The sequence below is a fragment of the Leucopleurus acutus genome, assembly GCF_964270905.1.
Source record: "Leucopleurus acutus genome assembly, chromosome: 1".
NCBI lineage: Eukaryota > Metazoa > Chordata > Mammalia > Artiodactyla > Delphinidae > Leucopleurus > Leucopleurus acutus.
The window spans coordinates 92,118,470-92,140,542 of NC_139142.1; the positions used below are offsets into that span (position 1 = coordinate 92,118,470).

The 22,073-nt window shown below is 39.0% G+C and overlaps 1 protein-coding gene across 1 annotated transcript in view; it reads right to left on the minus strand.

Annotated features, from left to right (window-relative positions):
- The window catches only part of ATP8B4 (ATPase phospholipid transporting 8B4 (putative)), a 248,531-nt gene that overhangs the window by 114,246 nt on the left and 112,212 nt on the right, over window positions 1-22,073 (minus strand). The window contains exons 7-9 of the mRNA XM_082858644.1: window positions 20,274-20,346; window positions 11,422-11,492; window positions 6,213-6,295 (exon numbers count right to left, since the gene is read on the minus strand). Of these exons, the coding sequence (XP_082714770.1) occupies window positions 6,213-6,295; window positions 11,422-11,492; window positions 20,274-20,346 (227 nt within the window). The remainder of the gene's footprint in view (window positions 1-6,212; window positions 6,296-11,421; window positions 11,493-20,273; window positions 20,347-22,073) is intronic.

A 22,073-nucleotide genomic window follows, 5' to 3' on the forward strand; every position in this document is an offset into this window, starting at 1 on the left:
TGGGAGAGGCCACAACAGTAAGAGGCCCGCGTACCGCAAAAAAAAAAAAAAAAAAAAAAAAAAGAGTCAACCTTTCCCTGGTTCGAAACTCAGTATTAACAGTCATACAAAATATGTAAACTTGTCATATTTGCAAAAAAACAGACCTTAGTCCAGCCAGTAACAATATGCAAACGAGTCTTAAGCACATTTGGACAATTTACGTCCGTGGCTTTCCCCAAGGCATAAGAATGACCAGTTTACAAATGTATAACTGAAACTATTTCCAGTTATTATTTGTAAATCTCGTCAATTCCTGTAAGACTTCAGCATGAAAAATCAAGATCCACTCTATTTTTATACTTGTTATAATTTTAAGTCAAGTTATGTATATTTTTTATAAAATTCAACAGACTACATATCAATTTTTTTCTGATGTTTGAAATGTATAAAAATATTTATATGAGAACTTTTCAAATAAATGGATTTACCTACCAAAACCCACCTCTGTCTTGCATGTGCTGGTCTCTATGTTTGGCCAGCTCTCCTATGAGCTCTTCTCGGGGATCCTGACATTCAAGAACACTGAGAACATTTGCTACTTTTTAAAAACATGATGATGTCATCTGAGTCCTGGATGGACTTGATCTCTGGAAATTCATTTTGCATTTTCAGGTTTAAAATATTCTTGAAATGTGTATCTTACCCTGATCAGGATCTAAGCAGTCATGCTGATTCCCCTGACTCTCCCATGCTGCCTTTCTGTTTGTAGTTTAGAGCCTCTCATGCCCTTTCATAGGCTAGGCTTTGCCAGCAGTCCTAGGTTCATATTCTAACTCCTCCACTTAGTAACCCTGGGACCTTGGGAAAGTTATTCAATTTATCTGGGATTCAAATTCCTTGCCCATAAGTTGGAAGTAATAATAATCTCTTCCTCCCAGGCCTGTAAGGATTTAGTAAGATAATATGTGCAATTACTTAGCATGGTGCCTGGTACATAGTGAGTACTTCTTCATGCGTCAACATCATGTGTAGGGCCTGAGAACTTTAGGACTTTTATCTAATTAAAGGCTTCTTTGAGAATGAGCTCTTGTTCAAGTCTGTCTTCTCCCCTGGGCTATAAGTGCTATGAAAGCAAGGCCTGCATCTGACCTATTAACCACTGTATCCCCAGGCTTACTAAACACTGTATCCCCCTGCCATTGTTAAATATACATTTAGTGGATAAATGAACAGGTGACTGAGTGAATGGATAAAAGCAAGAAAAGAATGAAGGAAAGCTCATGCCATGCCTGGGCTGCTCTGGTGGCGCAGTGGTTAAGAATCCACCTGCCGATGCAGGGGACATGGGTTCAAGCCCTGGTCCGGGAAGATCCCACATGCCACGGAGCAACTAAGCCCGTGCGCCACAACTACTGAGCCTGTGCTCTAGAGCCCTCCAGCCACAACTGCTGAAGCCCGTACGCCTAGAGCCCATGCTCCGCAACAAGAGAAGCCACCGCAACAAGAAGCCCTTGCACCGCAACCAAGAGTAGGTAGCCCCCGCTCGCCGCAACCAGAGAAAAGCCTGCGTGCAGCAACAAAGACCCAACGCAGCCAAAAATAAATAGATAATTTTTTTTAAAAAAAAGTAGTCTGAAGTGACAATCTTTATAAAAAAAATAAAAGCTCATGCCATGCCTAAAGAGGCCACCAACAAGACACTGTCCTTGGGTTTAAGGGCAAAAGTAGGGAGGCGGGGAGACTAACAAGAGACATCGTGGAGCCCTACCCATCTCAGTTTTGACTCTTGGTCTTGTCCCCAGTTTGGAGTTCCCAGTGGGGACTTCTCTAGGGTTAGGACTGGGAAATTCAGGTCTTTAGCTACTTAGAAGATGTGATATGTCCTTATGACACAAGGACAAAAAACTGTAGTTTGGGGTTAAGAAAGTATTTTGACAAATCTCAGAAGAAAAAGCACATGGTAACTAGAAGCAAAAATAAGACCATACCCAGATCTTCCCAGAAGTCACAAGCTAAAAGATATTCTTAGCACAGACAGAAAGAGCATGCCTCACACATGTCTCATCTATTAGACCTTGCCATAGACAGGCAGGGCATTTCCAAGTGTACACAGTGCTGATATCATACTTTTAATTTAAGCTAAAAGATGCAATATCTGGTTTTAATTCCCATGATTCAAGGAAATCTTTTTTTAGTCACCAGAAGAAAATTTGAAATCTACTGATACCCCATTATGACAAAGGTTAACAGAGGAGACATAAAAGAGGGGATAGAAGAAGACTGGAGGAGTAAAAGGATCAAAAGAACCTTGATAATACATGTGAAGATGTGTTAGAATTCTACATACTTTGTATTGCATCTTGTCCTTAGGGGTGCTTAATGAATAAACGTAATTAATTAATAGAGAGAGAGTGATGAAAACAGAAAAGATAAAAAATAACAGAAAAAGAGACAATGTGGGTAGAGGAGATAAGTAAACTAAAATAAAGAGTGAAAGAGGAAGATGTAAAGAGAATAGTTAGAAATAATGCAAAAACAGAGGAAAGAAAAATGGTGAAATGGGGTCATTAGAGGAATGTGTGTATATAGTATATGGTGTGTGAATGTGTGTGTCACAGAGGCAGGGAGAGACTGAACTTAAAACTAGGGCTTGGAGAAAAGGAAATGAAGGAAAAGTTGAAGGTTATAAGAAAGCAAAAGCAATTGTGGGAAGGATTTGGGGTTTGTTAACTGTTCCAACTCTTTCAAAAACTTTTCCACATCTTGCATCACTCTCTTCGTCCTTAAATTTGGCTGCCAACAGGGGAAATCTAATTTGTATATTGGATCTAATTTACAGTATTTCCCCCTAATTCCTCCGTTCATTTTCAAATGCTTTCTTGGAAACATCATATATATATATATATATATATATATTTTTTTTTTTTTTTTTGCGGTACGCGGGCCTCTCACTGTTGTGGCCTCTCCCGTTGCGGAGCACAGGCTCCAGACACGCAGGCTCAGTGGCCATGGCTCACGGGCCCAGCCGCTCCGCGGCATGTGGGATCTTCCCAGACCGGGGCACGAACCCGTGTCCCCTGCATCCGCAGGCAGACTCTCAACCACTGCGCCACCAGGGAAGCCCAAGAAATCATATTTTAATATGGCTAAACCCACGGAACATCAAATTGCCTTGAACTTTAAGGTAGATTGAAATTCAACCCAAGATTTAAGAATGAAAGAGTAACTTTAGCAGAAATCTGGTATTTAGCCCAGAAGCGTACTAGCCTCAAAAATTTGGTATTACATGTTCTCTGAAAAGTGACCACAATTTACGTATAAATGAGAGACAAGAGAGGCCTGTGTTGCCTTTATTTGGGAAAACGATTATATGTTGGAGATTTGGTGAATTATCTGTGCTATGTGAACAGGCCACAACTATTAAGTAATAATTATTAATACACTTTTAAAATAAAGTTTATGAAGCATTAACAAAAGACTATTTATATATATATGCAAATCCTCTGACCTCTCAGGACCTGTTATCCCATCTGTGATAAAGGAATTATTTTAGGTATTTTCCTGCTTCAGCCCAAGCAGCACCACGTGTATTGGTTTAAATTTGGGATTTTTGTGTTAAATTGTGTTTGGAGGAAAGATTCTGAAGACAAGACATTGTAAAACCACCAGATGACCCCTCTCCTAGCCACTGCCCTCCAGCAGAAGGGGACCCAACACCCTTGCTTTGTCTTACAAGTTCCCATCAGGAAGCCTCCTCCTCACCCCATCGTTTCACACTCCACTCTCAATCCCTTACCTTAGGCCACTCCTTTGCTCTATCAAGTCTCTCTGGGGCCTGAGGCTGGTCCTTTCCCCCATTCTCTGGCACCTGTGACCATTTATTCATGCATTCAGCAAGTATTTTTTGAGCTTTGTTCTAGGGACTTGGCATGTATCAGTGAGCAAAACGAAGATCCCTGTGCAGCTTACATGGCAGCAGGTAGCGATCGACAATAATAATAAACAGAAAATAAGCAGTTTGTAGAGGATGCCAGATGGTGATAAGTGCTATGAGAAGAAAAAGTCAAGCAGGGAAGGGGGGACTAAGACTATAAGGAGTCATGCTGAGAAGGAGGATTCTTGGCCCCATTCCTGCAGTTCCAAGTAAGAAGTCTACCTAGGGCTTCCCTGGTGGCGCAGTGGTTGAGAGTCTGCCTGCCGATGCAGGGGACACAGGTTCGTGCCCCGGTCCGGGAGGATCCCACATGCCGTGGAGCGGCTGAGCCTGCGCGTCCGGAGCCTGTGCTCCGCAACGGGAGAGGCCACAACAGTGAGAGGCCCGCGTACCGCAAAAAAAAAAAAAAAAAAAAAAAAGTCTACCTAATCCAGCCTGGCCCTTTATACACTACCCTGGAACTGACCTATGGTCAGAGGATGCGTGTGGTAGAGACAGTACTCAACAAATATCCATACTCGTTATTTCCCAGCCTCCCTTGCAGTTAGGTCAGGCCCATGTGACCCACGCTGGCCAACGAAAAGTGAGAGGAAGAGCAGTTGAAAGTCAGTTTGTCTCTTTCATCTCATCCTTACTGTGACGTGCTCACCTTAAAGGCCATTAGTCTAGGCATCATGGCTACAAGATGAAGAAGGCCACCCAACCTGCATCAGATGTGACATGAGGAAGAAATAAACTTCAACCGTTTATGTCACTACGATTTCAGGGCTGTTTGTAACTGAGTCATAGTGTAGGCTATCTGTACCAGTATCTGTGAAAGAAAATGAACTGGTAATTATAACATCATTTTCTTCTTTTTGATGGTAAAGTAAGCAAAAAGCCATGAATTTTTACCTCCTTATAAACTGACAGAGGTGTAAAGGTACAATCCTGCCAGGAAAGAAATGAGTAAATTACATTTAGCTTTTGCCCTTTTAGGACTCCATAAATATTCTATGACATATTTTAAGAAAGTATTTTGATTCATGAGCACAATTTACTTTTCTTGGATTCATGTAACAGTAACATTTCATTGAAAAAATTACTTAGTAGAAAATGTGTAATTTGTTTTAATCTAATCAAAATATTTCTTGGGCCATTCAGTTTCCTGGTTATTCCCTTGACTTAAATCTCACACTGGAGGAACAATTTGTTTTCTATAAACGTTTTCTACAACACCACTCATTTAAGAAAGACTAAAATATTAACAGAATCAGAGTGAGTTTACAAGCAAATGCAAAGCACAGGCAGTATAAACTCTAAGCTGTCCACTGAGAAACTTTAAAATTAAATTTGCCTGTGCTCTAACTCATGGGATCATGCTAAGACCCTTGTCCACATTTTCCTTTAGTGGACTCCACAGAAAACATTTTGAAAGATAGCCCGAAACTCATAAATATTTGTTAATAAATAAAACCAATCTATATGGAAATACTGATATTCAAGGCCAGACCTATAAGTGTGTAAAATAAGAAACCACTGAGGGGCGCCAGAAAGACCCAAAGATTCTCCCACAGTCTGTCAGGGTGCCTAGAATCCTACCATTAATGGCTCTCTGCTTTGACTCGAAGGATTCTGTTTCTCTGCAACAGTTTTAACAGACAAGAAAAACACAGCTGGAGTAGAACAGGCAAGAGAGACCATGCTGAGGAGCAGGGGACTGGGTTGAATGATGTGAAGATGGTGATAGCAAAACCATGGTCTAAAATAAAGTGCAACAGCTGACCAACTGATTAATAAATCAGAATATTCTTCTAGAACACTTGCTATCTTTAAGACATTATACCAGGCACTCTGAAGGACACAGAAATATATGAGGCAGGATTACTGTCTTCATGAAGTCTGCAGTCTAGTGTTTGGCCTTTGTTATGGAGCCAGAGAATGGATGGCTGGTTAAAGCTAGAAATATGAGTGTGGCCTGTATTCATCCTCAGCATGTCTGCATAAGGCTCCAAGGAGATCTAGGTCAGGCAAGTGAAGAGTATTGTGGGACTAGAGAGAACAAGATCTAGAGAAGAGGAAACAAGGATGAAAGGAACGATGAACTGATAAAGCCATTCTCCCCTTGGAGAGTAAAAGAGTAAAACACTTTTACTCTTTAGTGTGAGAAGAGATTACAGGCTTTGATGCTTGGAGAATTTTATGTCTTTCCACCAAATAAAAAGAAACATAAATTGAATTTCATATAATTAGTTTGTTACATTGCTTTGTTACAAAAGCTTTTTGAGATTTTTGTTTGTCAGTTTTAAACACTTACCATCAAACTTTGCAAGTCTGCTAATATCTGCTCCAAGTTCTGAGGTAACTGATAGCGCATGGCGCACTTTAAGGTTCGTTTCCCTGTGAAATTAATTGACACGGCATGAACTTTTAAATGGAACAGCCCAACAGCATCTTACACAAAGCCATCAGGGACACTTCAGCAATCTCAGCACATGCAAAATCCAACACTCCCTCTCCCTCTGAATGTCATTCACACCTCCCACACTACCTCGGGAAAATGGACAGGGCTTTGCAGGCTCCTAAGAGCTGGCATTCCACCCACGGCACATCTGTGTAACAACAGAGTAATCTGTTTTGCTATTTGAAAAAACAGAGGATGTAATAAATATGCTTTCATTCAAACCTACTTAGACATCATGCATGAGTTACAAAACACATTAGGAATGGGAACACAGTTGCCAAATAAAGGAGGCCAGTATCACTCCAGAGTCTGCTATCTATGTAGGAGTTTTACTTGTAAGAGATGGTCATGGCTAATTTCACAGTAGCTGAAATTCAAATGGGAAAAGGAATACAGCTTTCTTTTTCTTGGAGAGTCAAGCCAAGAATCCCATAAGTCTAGAATCACACAACTAGACAAGAACTAAGTAGATCACAGTGAGCTGGTCATCTTCTTCCAGGCAAGACCACATATACACTGGACAGATGGCTCTCTGGTATTCGTGAAATGACCAGCAGTGAAGATTCTATGACCATCACTAAAGTCTTGTGTTTAAAGAGTTTGCAATACCAGTTTCCTCACTGAGTTCAACCTAATTCTCTTCTACTGTAACTTAAGATCATCTGTCAGAGTTCTACCTTTATGAGATGTTTAGTAGTGGGCTAATTCAGTCAACAAATATTGATTGAATATATACCATAGTCACTCATGAACCTCAATGCAGCCACTAAAGGTTACTGTCCTCTTGCAGGAAACAAGTGGTAGGTAAAAAAGCAAATATCGCCTTTTAGAAGCACATGCCAAACCATGAAATAATTGAATTTAGAGAACTGAGCAGGTACCTGAGACTGCATTTAATCTAAACTTCCCATGAGTGAGCTTCACAATCATGTTACGACAATATATACCCAACCCAAGGAATGCCCATTGGTGAAACACCTTTCTGCATGAAATATTAAGTTGAATGTATAATTGAAATGTCTTTGTTTAAAAGTAACCTTATTGATCTAATTCTATCAATTCGTAGGAGGCAGAGATGTGTAGGGATTGAAATAGTCAAGAATAACTTCATAATTGAGGCAGATATTGAGCTGGGCTTGATGGAAAAGAGTGAGACAGTGGTGTTGAGGTTAAAGGACCGAAATGAGTTGGGTCATTTAAATGACTTTTCAAATAATTGAAACAGTCAGTCACACCAGCTGGACCAGACAGCCCTCGTTCCATGACCATAAATCCCATCACTCATCAAAGTTCATCATCATCATGTTAAGTTACTTCTTCAGGATTCTCTGTACCAGCTCACTTCCACCTTCAGATGTGGAAGCTAAAGGGGAAGAATAATCACACATAGACCTTACTGATAAAAAAAAATTTCTTTTCCAAAACTCCTGATTACTACCTTCATACTCTTCCTTAATCTGCCTCAATATCTTGATAAACTTCAAAATGATTTCAGCATAAGAAACAATACAGAAAGATCCTTTGTACCCTTTACTCAATTTCCCCTCTGGTACCATCTTGCAAAACTATATCACAATATCATGAGCAGGATACTGACATTGACAGTCAAGATCCAGAACATTCCAATCACCACAAGGATTCCTTCAGTCTCCCTTTATGGACACACTCACTTCCCTGCCTCCTGAAACCCATCTTTAACTCCCAGCAATCCCTAATCTGCTGTCCACTACTCTAATTTTATAGTGATGTTATATAAATGAAATAATACAGTATGTGACCCTTTGGGATTGGCTTTTGTCCACTCAAAATGACTCTGTGAAGATTCATCCAGGTTGTCGCGTGTATCGATAGTTCATTCCTTTTTATTGCTCAGTAATATTGCACGATATGGATATACCACAGTTTGTTCAACCACTCACCTGTTGAAGAACATATAAGTTGTTTCTAGTGTTTGGATATTACAAATAAAGCTGCCCCAAACATTTGTATATAAGTTTTTGTGTAAACATATGTCATTCCTCTGGGATAAATGTCTGGGAATGAAACTGCTGGGTGATATGGTAGTTACATGTTTAGTATTTTAAGAAACTGCCAAACTGTTTTCCAGAGTGATTGTAGCATTTTACATTCCCATCAGCAATGTGTGAGTGACCCTGTTTCCCAACATCCTTGCCAGCATTTAGAGTTCTCACTATTTTTTCTTTTAGTTATTCTGATAGGTGGGAAGTGATATGTCATTGTGGTTCTAATTTTAATATCCCTAATGGCTAATGTTGTTGAACATCTTTTCGTGTGCTTATTTGCCATCTGTATATCATCTTTAGTGAAATCTCCCTTCATGTCATTTGCCAATTTTCTAACTGGATTGTTTAGTTTTTTTACTGTGGGGTTTTGAGGTTTTTTAATATTTTCAAGATACAAGTCCTTTGCCAGGTAGATAGGTTGCAAATATTTTCTCCTAGTCTGTAGCTTATTTTTTCACCCTCTTAACAGGGTCTTTTGCACAGAAAAAAATTTTAATTTGATGAATTCCAGTTTGTCAAATTTTCCTTTTATGTATTACGCTTTTGGGATCAAATCTAAGAACTCTTTGACTAGCCCTAAATCTTGAAGATTTTCTACTATGTTTTTCTCTAAAGGTTTTATAGTTTTGTTTTGTTTTGTTTTTTTGTGGTATGCGGGCCTCTCACTGTTGTGGCCTCTCCCGTTGTGGAGCACAGGCTCCAGACGCTCAGGCTCAGCGGCCATGGCTCACAGGCCCAGCCATTCCTCAGCATGTGGGATCTTCCCGGACCGGGGCACGAACCCGTGTCCCCTGCATCGGCAGGCGGACCCTCAACCACTGCGCCACCAGGGAAGCCCCTATAGTTTTATATTTTACATTTGAATTCAGTTTCCTTAATAGCTACAGGGCTATTCAAATTATCCATTTCATATTGGATGGGTTCTGATAGTTTGTTTTCTGATGAAGTGGTCCATTTTATCTACTTTGTTAAATTAATGTACATAGAGCGGTTTGTAGTATTTCCATATCCTTTTGATGACTTCAGGATCTGTCATAATATCCCCTGGTTCATTCATGATATTGTTAACTTGGGTCTTCTCTCTTTTTTTCTTTCCCTGTCTTCTTAAAAGTTTGTTTATTTTATTGATGTTTTCAAAGAACTAGCTCTCTGTTTCATTGACTTTTCTCTATTGTTTTTCTATTTTCAAATTCATTGGTTTCCACTCTTTATCTCCTCCCTTCTGCTTGATTTGAGTTTATTTTGCTATTTTCTAGGTTCATGAGATGGAAGATTAGATCATTCATTGGAGGCTTTTTCTCTTTTCAAGTGTATACATATATGGCTATAAATTTTCCTCTTAGCACTATTTTAGCTTCTGCCCAGACCAAGGGTAAGATCATACAGGCTGAACTCTATTTGGATAGCTCAATACAGCATTTATTTTGAAAGCAGTGGCTAAAACCATGGGCTCTTTTGTCAGCTGCCAGGTTTGAGTCCTGGCTTCACTCTCTAGAAGTGTGGGACAAATTCTTTCATCTCTCTAAGCCTTCATTTTCTCACCTGTACAACAGGGCTTATATAGTACCTACGTTAGGATTAAATGATGAAATTCATCTAAAGCACACATATAGTATCTTTAAAATGTAAGCATTCAATAAATATTTTGATGTCAGACAGACAAACCGAATCCACTGAAACAGAATTACTATACAGTCCATAACTAAATTCCAAATTAGCATCCATGTCAAAACTGCATCCTACTCCATTTCTCTCTTATCTCTCTACATCTTCATTTGACCCAGTTCCAAAAGTTGCCTTCTAAAGTAACATCAGTCCTCTTTCTTCAAGGGATCTTTTCCCAGCCGCTCTGCGGCATGTGGGATCCTCCCGGACCGGGGCACGAACTCATGTTCCCTGCATTGGCAGGCAGACTCTCAGTCACTGCGCCACCAGGGAAGCCCTCTTCAAGGGATCTTGATTGTCACTCCTCTCATTTTCCTTAGACAATCACTTGAAATTAAAAACAAACAAACAAACAGAAAACCCTTCCAGGGAATCTCAGTGAAAAGTCCCTGTGTAAAGCTATTTACGTATATATGTTTAGCTCACTGTTTCTGAAAGAAATAAATTTAAGAGAAAAAACAGAGGTTTCACAAGATCTGCAAAGTAATTAGCAAATGGACTTTGCAATTCAGAGTCTTATTTCTTCCAAGAAAATAAAATGAAGCATTAGGGCCTTTTTAGATTTTTTTTTGATTGAAATAGAGTTGATTTACAATATTTCAGGTGTACAGAAAAGTTCTTCAGTTTTTTTATATATATATATATATATACACATATATATATATTCTTTTTCAGATTATTTTCCATTATAGGTTATTACAAGATATTGAATATAGTTCCCTGTGTTATAAAGTAGGTCCTTGTTGTTGTTTATCTATTTTATATATAGTAGTGCGTATCTGTTAATCTCAAATCCCTAATTTATCCCTCCCCCCTTCCCTTTGGGAACCATAAATTTGTTTTCTATGTCTGTGAGTCTATGCTTTGAAACAAGTTCCTCTGTATCATTTTTTTTAGATTCCACGTATAAGCGATATCTTATGGTACTTGTCTTTCTCTGTCTGACTTACTTCACTTAGTATGATAATCTCTAGGTCCATCCATGTTGCTACAAATGGCATTATTTTGTTCTTTTTTATGGCTGAGTAATAGTCCATTGTATACATATACCACATCTAAGAATAAGGTTTAAGTTAGGTTCTGTTTCTAAAGCTATTACTCTTTTTTTTTTTAACATCTTTATTGGAGTATAACTGCTTTACAATGGTGTGTTAGTTTCTGCTTTATAACAAAGTGAATCAGTTATACATATACATATATCCCCATATCTCTTCCCTCTTGCATCTCCCTCCCTCCCACCCTCCCTATCCCACCCCTCTAGGTGGTCACAAAGCACCAAACTGATCTCCCTGTGCTATGCGGCTGTCTAAAGCTATTACTCTTAAATAAATTGAAAACCAATCTAAATAATTATTTTGACCTTAATAACTTACCCATCAAGCTCAGCAGTTTCAATATAACAGAGGCCATGTGGCTCACTACTTGATAGGAGAAGCAGATCAGCCTATTTTGAAAAACCAGGATAAAGAATACTTGAAAAGGGAAGATTGATTGAAAGCCTTCTACATTGTATCATCCCTCCACTACTAATGAGCCATTAGAACCTTAGAAAAAAAGTGAGAGGTGAAGTTCTGTTCCACCTCTCTACCATATGCCCTGAATCAAAGCCACCCTCCACTTCCTTGTTCCTGGTTTGCATGCCCTTGACCATCAGAACATAAGCAAGGGGAGAGAGAGCATATAAAGTAATAGCCACTTTATTTTTTTAATAGAAATGTTTAAATTTTTATATATTTCTATATAAAAGGTATATATCTCATAGAAATACATAAAATTCTATTTTCTTTCTTTGATAATTACTAATGGGAAATATAAAACTTTCCCCAATAAATAAGATAACTGGAAATACTTATATGCACATACTTTAATTCTGTGGTTATCAGTTAAGAGCTGAGGCAGGGAAAGAAGATGGGGAAAGACAAAAGTAAAGCAGGATGGAGGAAACTGAAAACAATAGAAAAAATAAGAGAGGCAAGGAAATTTTTAAAAGAGAAAAGGATTAAAGGAAAAACAAGATTAAAACACAAGCAAGAGAAAATAAAAAGATGGTGGCATGTAAGAAAAGGGAAAGAGAAGAAAAGCAGGGGCTAAGCAAGAGGGCAGGATAGAATAGAAAACATGGTAAACAGAAAACATTCAGAGGTGGGAAGCTGGTCTTTCAGAGAGATAAATTATTCTATTCGGCCATCCATTTGTGTTTTGGAAATGACCCATCACAATTCAGTTTTAGAATTCTGGTAGCTTTCTACATTGGGAAATTGTTTATTTGAAATTTCAAAACTGATTTTTAAATGAGGGTTTTTATGAAATTCTGAAGGTTTTACATGTCTAAAAAGAACTGACTAAAATTCTAGCAATTTATTTTGACATATTAGCCTAACAATTTTTTAGCTCTGTCTAAATGTACAACTGGCATTCCAAAACTGTAAACGTTTCTTATCTTTGTTTTTTAAATATTTGAATTGTTCCATTCTCAAACCTTGGAGGTTAAATTTAGAATCAATCCACTGATTTCATTGTCTCAAGCTTTTAAATTTTCAGCTCAAAACTAGGCGTGGTGTAGGTGCATGTGGGGGCGGAGGGGGTATAGTTTTGTCTAAGTTGTAATAAAACAGAACTAAAAAGCAACTCAGTGACAACCCCTAACCGAATAAATGGGTTTGCACTATCAAGGCTCCGCCTCAACTCTGGATGAAAAAGCCAGAGACGCCTGTCAAGGCAGAAGTTATTTATTTTCTGACTTCTCACAATGTGACCTGAGCAAACCTGCTCTGAAGAGAACATGTGAAGAGTGTATGCCACTCTTGAGCCAAAAATTACCCATCTTGAGTTTAAAGTGGAAAAATGTTATGAAAATTTACCTTGATTTTATTTCTCACATTAAAATTTCAATGAATAAAGGCACAAGGCACAATAGCAGCTTCATGCTCTTCGGCCTATGGGTCTCCTCCCCAAGTTTAACAGGATCATTTCAAAAATAATCCACAATTCCCTAATTCTATCATCTGTGATTGAAATAGTTGTGAAGTTTAGAGAAAGATATCCATTTGTACCTAGAGTTGCTTTTCTTCAAAACTCTGCCTAGTAAGAATCATTACTTTTTTCTTGTTACAGTTTAATTTCGAGCTCAGCTGCCTCAAGACATATTTTTGATAAACAAAGGGAGGAATTGTTGGCCACAGTTGGCTCAGAACATGTGACTGAGTCACCACTGCCACCTTCTGACCGGATTCTTTCCTAAGCAGTGACTCAACTTCCTAGAGGCATAAACTGAGAACTGTAAACCCCACGGGTTCTGGGCTAACTCTTCCTGTTCTCTCTAACCCCTGGGGACCTGGGACTTCTACCTTCCTGTCTTCTACCTTCCCCGCCTCCTCCTGTCACCTCCATTGTCACCTTTCTCTATGTCCTCTGAACCTTCCTCCTGTTTTCCCACTCCCTGATCTCTGCCCTGCCTCCCCTCATTCTTCCTCTGTTCTCCCTGCCCCACTGCTGAGCCTTGGTCTTTCCTTTTGCTAACTTCTCCCTTCAAGTTTTTTAAATTCATTAGTTGAGGAGGAAGCGTGAAGGGGCAGAACCATAGGGGCATCCAGTGGAATAAGTGACCAGCTCACTCATCATCATGCCGTCCTATTTCCACGTGCACTCAGCAGTCATTCTGGAAAGGAAGGGCAAGAGAGCTGTAGTAACAGCCCTGTTAGTCCTGGGTTGCCCTTTGGTCAGAGGTTCTGGGAAGGGAGTGGAGCAACACATGGGTGGTCTTCGGGCCCAACAAACCCCATGACTCTGTGAGCCTCAAGTCAGTCCTCCTTAAACTGATCCCTTTAGTATCTCTCAGGGACCCAATTCCTAGTTGATCCAGAAACTGGTGTTTGAGCTGTAGGTGTTTATAATACCTGTAGCCAAAATTTGGTGGGGACTTACTATGTGTCTGGCACTGTGCCAATAGCCTTACATGCAATATTTTATTTAACTCAAAGAAATCCTAAGTGTAGGTCTTGTTATCTCCACTTTACAGATAAACAAAGTGAGACTCAGAGAGGTTCAGTAACTTGTTTGCGGCCACATAGTAAGTAGGGCACCAGGATGTGAATCTAGGCAATCTAAGGCATTTACTGCCAGGAGTACTAAATTAAATAAAAACTTCTTACCTTCAAGGATTTTATAGTTTAGTAAAGGCAGAATATGACAAGGGTTCTAAGTGTCTTATTAACAAAGTGCTGTGGGAGGAATGCAAAGGAGAAAGGGAGTACATTGGGTTGGTAGTTGAGGAAGGGCCTGATGGAATATTCTGGATGGAATGGAGGGCAGGTCTCCGCAGGCAGAGGCGTTAGCAGGAATGCAGCACGGGGAAGGGAAGGTGTGATTATTGGAACTCACGGGGGGTCCAGGCAGCAGTTAATTCCAACCATACCCATCTTCCTTAGACCCCCATTTGTACTTTCTGCTGTCAATTATTGGTGCCTTTTCCCCACGCCCTTCCAGGAAAGGCTCAGCTATGTCTCCCAAGAATTAAGGAATGTTTTTCAACACAATGTTTCTTCTCCCACCTTCCACAGGTAACAAAAAGCCCAAGCAGGGGCTTCACGGAAACCTGAAAAAAATATACCAGCCAGAGGAACCTTGAAAACCTTGAACATCTTTGAGTTCTAGGCGCCAATGACACTGGACTCCTAGATTTACTAGGCATGATTAATGTTTGTTGAACTAAAGAACAAATGAAGCAAAACCTCAAGTGATTATAACACCTGAAAGCTGTAGAGTTCTCTAAGGGTTTACAAAACACTCTCACATAATTGCGTCACTCTATTCTCTCAACAACCCCATTAGGGGATAATACTGTTCCCGTTGTGTGTATAAGAAACCTGGGAAGGTAATTTCTGGTCTCACAAGCACTAGATGAGCTAAATTAACCCATGTAATGCCCATACCCTTTACAAAGTCATGGTGAAAGTTTCATCACATCTAATACAGGATCCCAAGACTCCAAGCAATATAAGGCCATACTCATGGCCACATGGAGGTTAAAGGGCAAAGCTAGAACTCGGAACTCTGATCCCCAAATGTATGCTCTTTCCACTGGTTGGCTACAAAATCACTGGAATACAACTATGAAAAACAGACAGCATTTCACTTCGTTGGTGTTCAGAAACCAAAACTACAATGGTAAAAGAATATTGGGATTCGATTCATGACGTGATGGAAAGATAAATTTGTAGAATTAATTGGAACACCATATTTGGATCTCCCTTCATTTTTTTTAAGCCATTCTCACATGTGGAATTCTTCTTTATTTTCTTTATCATCTACAAAATTATCTTTTCTTTTATTCTTTTACAGTGCAAAAATAAGAAGACAAAATGGCTCATGCAGTATGAGTATACTTATGGAAAAATATGTTGATGTGGACAAAAGTCAGAATGAAGTCATAAAACTGAAAATGGGTAAGATTATAGTTAATGTTTTCATTTAAAATTTAAATTTCAGATCCAGCAAATGCATGTTGAATGTCTCACATATTTTTAAAAAAGGAAGATTTATTTCAGCAATTAGAGTAAAACAAGTAACTCTGATTTGAAGCTATAAAACTTAAAATAACTAAAAAAGGCAATTCAACCACAAAATGGCCTCCCCGGAAGGATGTCCAAAAACAGTGCTGAAAAAGACTGGAGAAAATGCCCTGATGATGGGTCAAGAGAAAGCCAAAGCCTGCCCATGGTCAGCACTGGAGGTTAGGTTAAACTAGCCCTTTCATTTCTTAAGGTGAAATTTTCAGTTCTGTAACAGAAGAACGTCTTTGTTTTAAAGCAAAAATTTACTGTTGTAAACACTGAAAACATGAGGGCCTTTTTGTGGAGGGGATGGTGGGTGGACTGTTTTTCAAATAAGCTAAACAATTAAATTCATGTGATGTTCAAATACGCTCATGTCCAGTAAGAGGTTTATTTCTACCACCAGATGAGAAAAGCCAAACAAGACAAGAGCACTGCTGTCAAGTAAAGGAGGAAGGTAGGCCTGGCTCTCAGGGTCCAGGCTCTGGCAGTATCAAGAATTCTGCAGTGTGTTTTTCTCACACAGTTTACTTAATTCTTCTAATGGAAGTCAATCTCATTGTGATAACTGAATTATGCTCTACGTTTTTTTTTTTCTTGGTCCCGCAGTAAAAATAGGAGCTCTGGAAATTCAGCTCAAAAGTGTTTTAGAGTTTTTTTAAAAAAGGTAAGGGGCAGTTTTCCTTATTGGGAAAACAAAGGTGAGTAACTTCTGAACATGCCAGCTAACTGGTCATCTCAGGCAAGCTCCTTTCCTTCCTTAAAATGGACTGATATGGTGACATAAATCCAGTTCGAAGTTCTAAGTTTGGACAGCTAGAGGTTATGCGTCAGAATTGGGTGCAACATTCTCTGGCCACTTCACCTCCATCATCCAAGCCTAGAGGCCCTGACTCTGGAAGCCCAGTCGCAAGGTAATCAGGACCAACTTTTCCAGTGGAGGCAGGAGCAGCGTATGGTAAAGGGAGGGGTTAAAACTCCTGGCTCTCCTATTGACAAGCTATCTGATGGCACTGTGCCTCCATTTTCTTGTCTGTAAAATGGGAACAATAATAGTACATAACCTGCCATCATTGGGATAATGTGAGGATTAAATAAGTCATATAAAGAGCTTGTAATATTGTCTGTCATGTGGCACACAGGCAATAAAGGCGAGCTATTATTATCATGATTTTCATGATCTGGTTTCCCAAGATGTACCTCTGTGCAGTAACTCCGAAGTGAGTCTCTTTTAGAGACCTCTGATTGTTGCTCCCCAAATGTAAGCTCTCTGACAGCCCCTGCCAACTGATGCCAGGGAATAGGAAGTTATATTAGCACTTCTAAGTGATTACAGCAGTTCACCCACAGAAACATTTATGTGTCCTCGAAAACAGTTTCATAGGTGCCGCGTAGCCGCACATGGATAAACTTTGAACAAAGTGACCTAATCAAGAGGCACTGTGGTGTTTTGGCGTTTGAAGGAATCCCTTCCTCGCTTATCCAAAGATTAAGCCAACAAGCTATAATTGTATGAGTCAGACAGAGATCAATGGAGATAAAAATATCATCTTCGTCACTGATCAAGCTATTGGAGACGAGGCTTTAGGTCTGTGGGCCCAGTGGGCTTGCTAACACTTCACCCCTGTTAGACTCATCTAGTCATAGTTGAAGCTCTCTGGAAGCTCGAAACTACCTGGACCCTCTCGCTACCCCCACCATGGGGATCTACTCCTTTAAAATTGGTACTTCGAACGAGCGGGGCAGAATGTACTCTCTGTACACAGACAGAGCCCAAAGAGAAAGGGAAGGAAGGAGGTGCCAGGTCATGCACACCACTCCCCGCCCCAACACTTAACAACAGGAGAAGTCACTCCTGGGAGAGGGGAAAAAGCAAGGGGGTGCAAGACGCTTAGTGTTATTTTGAGGCTGCCCCTCCAAGTGAAAACAGGAAGGATGAACCTAGGAAAGAGTAGGGAGTAAGCATTTCTACCCCATCATGTAGCCACAATAAAAAGGCTACATCTGCACTGTCCAGTAAGGTAGCCACAAGTCACACGTGGCTATTTAAATCTAAATTAATTAAAATTAAATAGAATTTAACATTCAGTTGTTCTAGCCACATTTCCAGTGCTCAGTATCCACGAGGTGCTACTGGCTGTTCTATATTTGGACGCACAAATATAGAACATTTTCTTCACTGCAGAAATTTCTATTGGACGGTGCTGGGACACGTGAATCACTGACTTCATGGAAACTCATCTAAGTGTGGGATTCATTTTAAATCAATGATAATGATGCGTTCATGGAACTGGTTTTCTTCCATGTGACGCCTGCACTTACACTTGACTTCCATGCTTCATTCCACAGAAAGGTTTGCAATAACAAGCAAGCATGTGTTATTTTCTATAACACAGAAAATACAACTAAATTAAAAACAAAGAGCAAGGGAAGTGCAAATTAGAACATTAAGGCTAGAGGGCAAGTTGGAGCACAGATATGCTGTCCATGAGGTCCTTGGAGTTAAGAGATTTGAGAACACAAATTTGACTCCTGCCTTTATGGGATTCACCTCAAAGAATCTGATAAATGAACATAGTATAGTATCAGTGAATAAGTTGAGTCCAGTCCAATATTTATCCCTGTTAGAGTATATCCGTAGGGCTTTTAAAACATTATTTTTCCAGAATAACTTAAACAGAAATTACCTAGCATTTCCCCTGAAATATAATTCCAAATAAAATAATAGTTAAGTGTTTGGGATACTTTAATTTTTCCTAATTCCACTATATCTAGCACCATGCCTGGCATAAAGTCATTTCCTAAACAATTTTTTTGAATGCACACATCCTAGAATTCTCTATATGCCCATTAAAAAAAAAAGTTAAGATTATCCACTAAGAAGCACCAAAACTTTTTCATTGTAATTATCTTAATTGAAAGAACCAAAATGTTATATGGAGCCCTTTCTTCTTAAGCAAAGAACCCTGAATATATGTGATCTTTTCTTAATTAGGGCCTATTAGTACCTCATGGATCCAGAACACCCTGAATTTGGGAAATTTATAACCACTTTTTTTTTTCCCCGTCTTCTTTCTTAGAAAAGATGGACATTAATTCATTCAGCCAACATTTACTGACTGCCCCCTAGGATCCCACATGGCACTAAATGTTACGGATCAGGCAAATCAATGTGCTCCTTGCTTGTAAGAATCTTGTAGTCTAGTCTCAGCTCAGACAGAGAATCACAGCAACTACGCGCTGGAAGGGATCTCTGAGATCATAGAGTGCTCTTGCACCTGGATTTGACAGGTGAAGAAACAAACGAAAGGCAGAGAAGATAGAGTGCTGTCACTGAAGGAATGGAGCAAAGACTCAGTTCTCATCCAATTCCCCACCCAGTATCCTTACACTGTATTTTACACTAAGCCTCAATCTTTCCCACAGGGTATGTTCTTCTAACACATGCTACCCTCAGTGTACTGCTCCTAGTATTTAATGAGCTGGAAAATAAGCTGGACATGCTACTTTAAATTGTGTCCAAAAAAAGTAAATAAGTTTTGAAAACCTGGCAGACTGCCCTAGGTCTAAGGAACCCAGGTTACATCGGTGGGCTCTGAGACCTCCATTTTGGCTGCACCAACACCTTTTTGCTTATTTTTGGCTCTCAGCTATTTTCTAGAGACTTGAGGTTGTCAGAGAAATAAGCACTTCTCTATTTAAAGTGTGCACTCTTTTTGAATGGCCTATCTACTGACTAGTCACCTTAGCATGGGTTGTTCCAGAGAATCAGTATACACAGATGATACATTAATGAAAGAAGACTGTTTCTGAAAGTGAATGTTTAAGAGTCTTAACTGAGTTGTTCTTGTAAATAGATCTTGGGGCCATTTGTTTTATGCTGTGGGAAAATGTCTCAAATTTAATGAAGAACACAGCTTGATAAATAAAATGGCATTAACACAAAAATTTTCATGAGTAATCTAATATATATTTGACATAAAGACTACAATAGTTATAATTTTTAATCTCTGATCTGGATAGCTTTTATAGCCTTGCATTTAATACGAACTATAGTTAGTCACATATATTTTAGTTTTAACTGACCCCTTGAATTTTATTACGGAAACTGTAACACAGGCAGCTTGAGAATAAAAGTTATAGTGCATTTGGTATACAAAGTAAAACCTCATAAATAGCATTTAGTAAGAACATTCAATCAACATTTTCTGATCATGATTATTCAGGAAAGAACATCCATTCTCTCTTTCTATAGCTAATCTTTTCTTCTATGATACTGCACATTAACAGTATTAATTCCGTTATTGGGGGGATAATATTCAAACTATGTGAGAACAAACTATTTTTAAAGTACTCTGGAGCATTTTAAAAGCTCTTATTTACATCAAACAATTGACAGTCTGATTTTAAATATTTTTTATCTATTAATTTCCCAAAGGAAATAACAAGGTGATAATCACTCAGTCTTATCTGAGTTATCAGGTTATTGAAAGTAATTAATCAATATGTCTTTCAAATATTTTATAATTGAGACTTTTTAATAATACATCCTGGTATTCCCTCCTTAATTACGCTAAATTAGCGCAGATTTACTAAATTTGCAAATGTGAATATTTTAGTACATATGCTATTTTAACCTGAGATAAATTTCTTAAACAATACTAAATACTTACAGCAACAAATTGGTTATTTTCTAATTTAATGATGTCTCCCACTTTGACATTCATCCATTTTTCATTCTGCAGTCTAAGAACAAAAACAAAATTAATTTTTTTCGGGAACAGAGAAGAATCAAGAGAATGTATTCAGAATGGAGCATCATATGACAGAAGAAGCAGATTAGACTTTTTTTCTAGAATACTAAATTCAAAGAACCTTGCATAACAAAGGCTTTTACCTGAGTGATGTGGGAACTAAGGTCCAGAGAAGTCAAGTGATTTGCCCAAAGACACCCAGTGAGTTAGTTATCCCTGGAGCTAGACTCAAAATGCCTAACTCTTGGCTGTGTGCTCTTTCCACCACCCCATGGTACCAGCTTTATACAGCAGCTATTAACTCTTACTTGCATATCCTTGGGCAGAATATTAAAAAAAAAAAAAAAACTCAGGGGGAAGGAAAGAAAGAAATTCAGTCATTAACATTCTTTTCAACCTCTGTATTAATAAATATAGAAACATCACTGCTGTTGTCTCAGAAGTCTGTTTAACTGGAGGCAAGAAGTGAAGGAGACAGAAGCGAGGGGGCAATAGCTAAAATGCAAGTAAGAGGAAAAGAATAAAAATTCTGGAAAGGACAAGAACAGCAATGGGTGACAAAAGAAGCCTTAGAACACTGAACAAGAAAGACCACCTACAAATTATCCACAGCACTCTGGCCAAAGGGCAGGCTTGGTGGCATTCTAACGGCTAGGACCAACAGCTCAGAATTGAGAACACAGTCAAGATGTTGCACTGTTTTCTTCGAGGCTCATGGATATAATGGAGTCGCAGGTCTACCCTTCACCAAGTTCAAAGGGGTTTATGACAAAAAGCTATTGTGTCTAGCTGGTCAGGCCCCTCGCGACAGTTAGGCAGACAGGCCATCTGGAAACAGACCACCTGTGGCAGTATCCGTGATGCTAATCACCCCTTCTGAAGTTCTCTGAAATGTAAGCCAGTTGGACACCTTCATCACACTTCTTTCTCAGTGACTCCCTTCTAGGAGAGAAGGCTGGGACGAGTAGGCCAGGTTCCCCAACAAGTTAAGGTGGGCAGGTTAATTTCATTGTGCAGTTTTTAAGAAACAACCTAATTTACTTCTTTTATAAGCTGGAAAACAGTTTTAAATATTTATACAACTGTGAAATATGCCTCACACTATCAACCCTGCTGGGTCATTTGGCTTAAACACTCAAAGAATTTCTCTTTAATACGGATCCAAGTACATGTTGTTCTGGAAAGTTTTCAATTGCAGCATTTTCATCTCTAGCCAGAATTCAATCATTTTTCCAGTGCCATACTTTTCTGCACTTTATCTAGTTCAATGACAATGAAAGACCCTAGGAAGTCTTTAAATCTCATTTTATTTATTTTTACAGGTATGGATAGATTATGTGCTGGTCTATTTCTCCTGGGGTATCTCCTTTGGAGCATTAGTGACATTTCTCGGGAGACAGTATCTTAGATAAAATGAAAGTGCATCTGCTTCAAGAAGAAGCTGAGATGATACTAAGTCCCATTTGCAAACTTCGATTCCTCCTACCTGTATACTATTAAGCTCTACAAAGGACCACGTCCTACCTCTTCCACCAAAATGGAAAAATCAACCCAAGGTAAAAGGAAACTCTACAGGATCTCTTATACATTTTAAAATGCACACTTGAGAGTTAAGTTTGCACGGGTAAGTAACAATAGCCACTATTTGGGGTAATAAATTCTAACTTGTCTAGTGTCATAGTATTTCCCCCCATAAAACCAAAGCAATTGGAAATATGT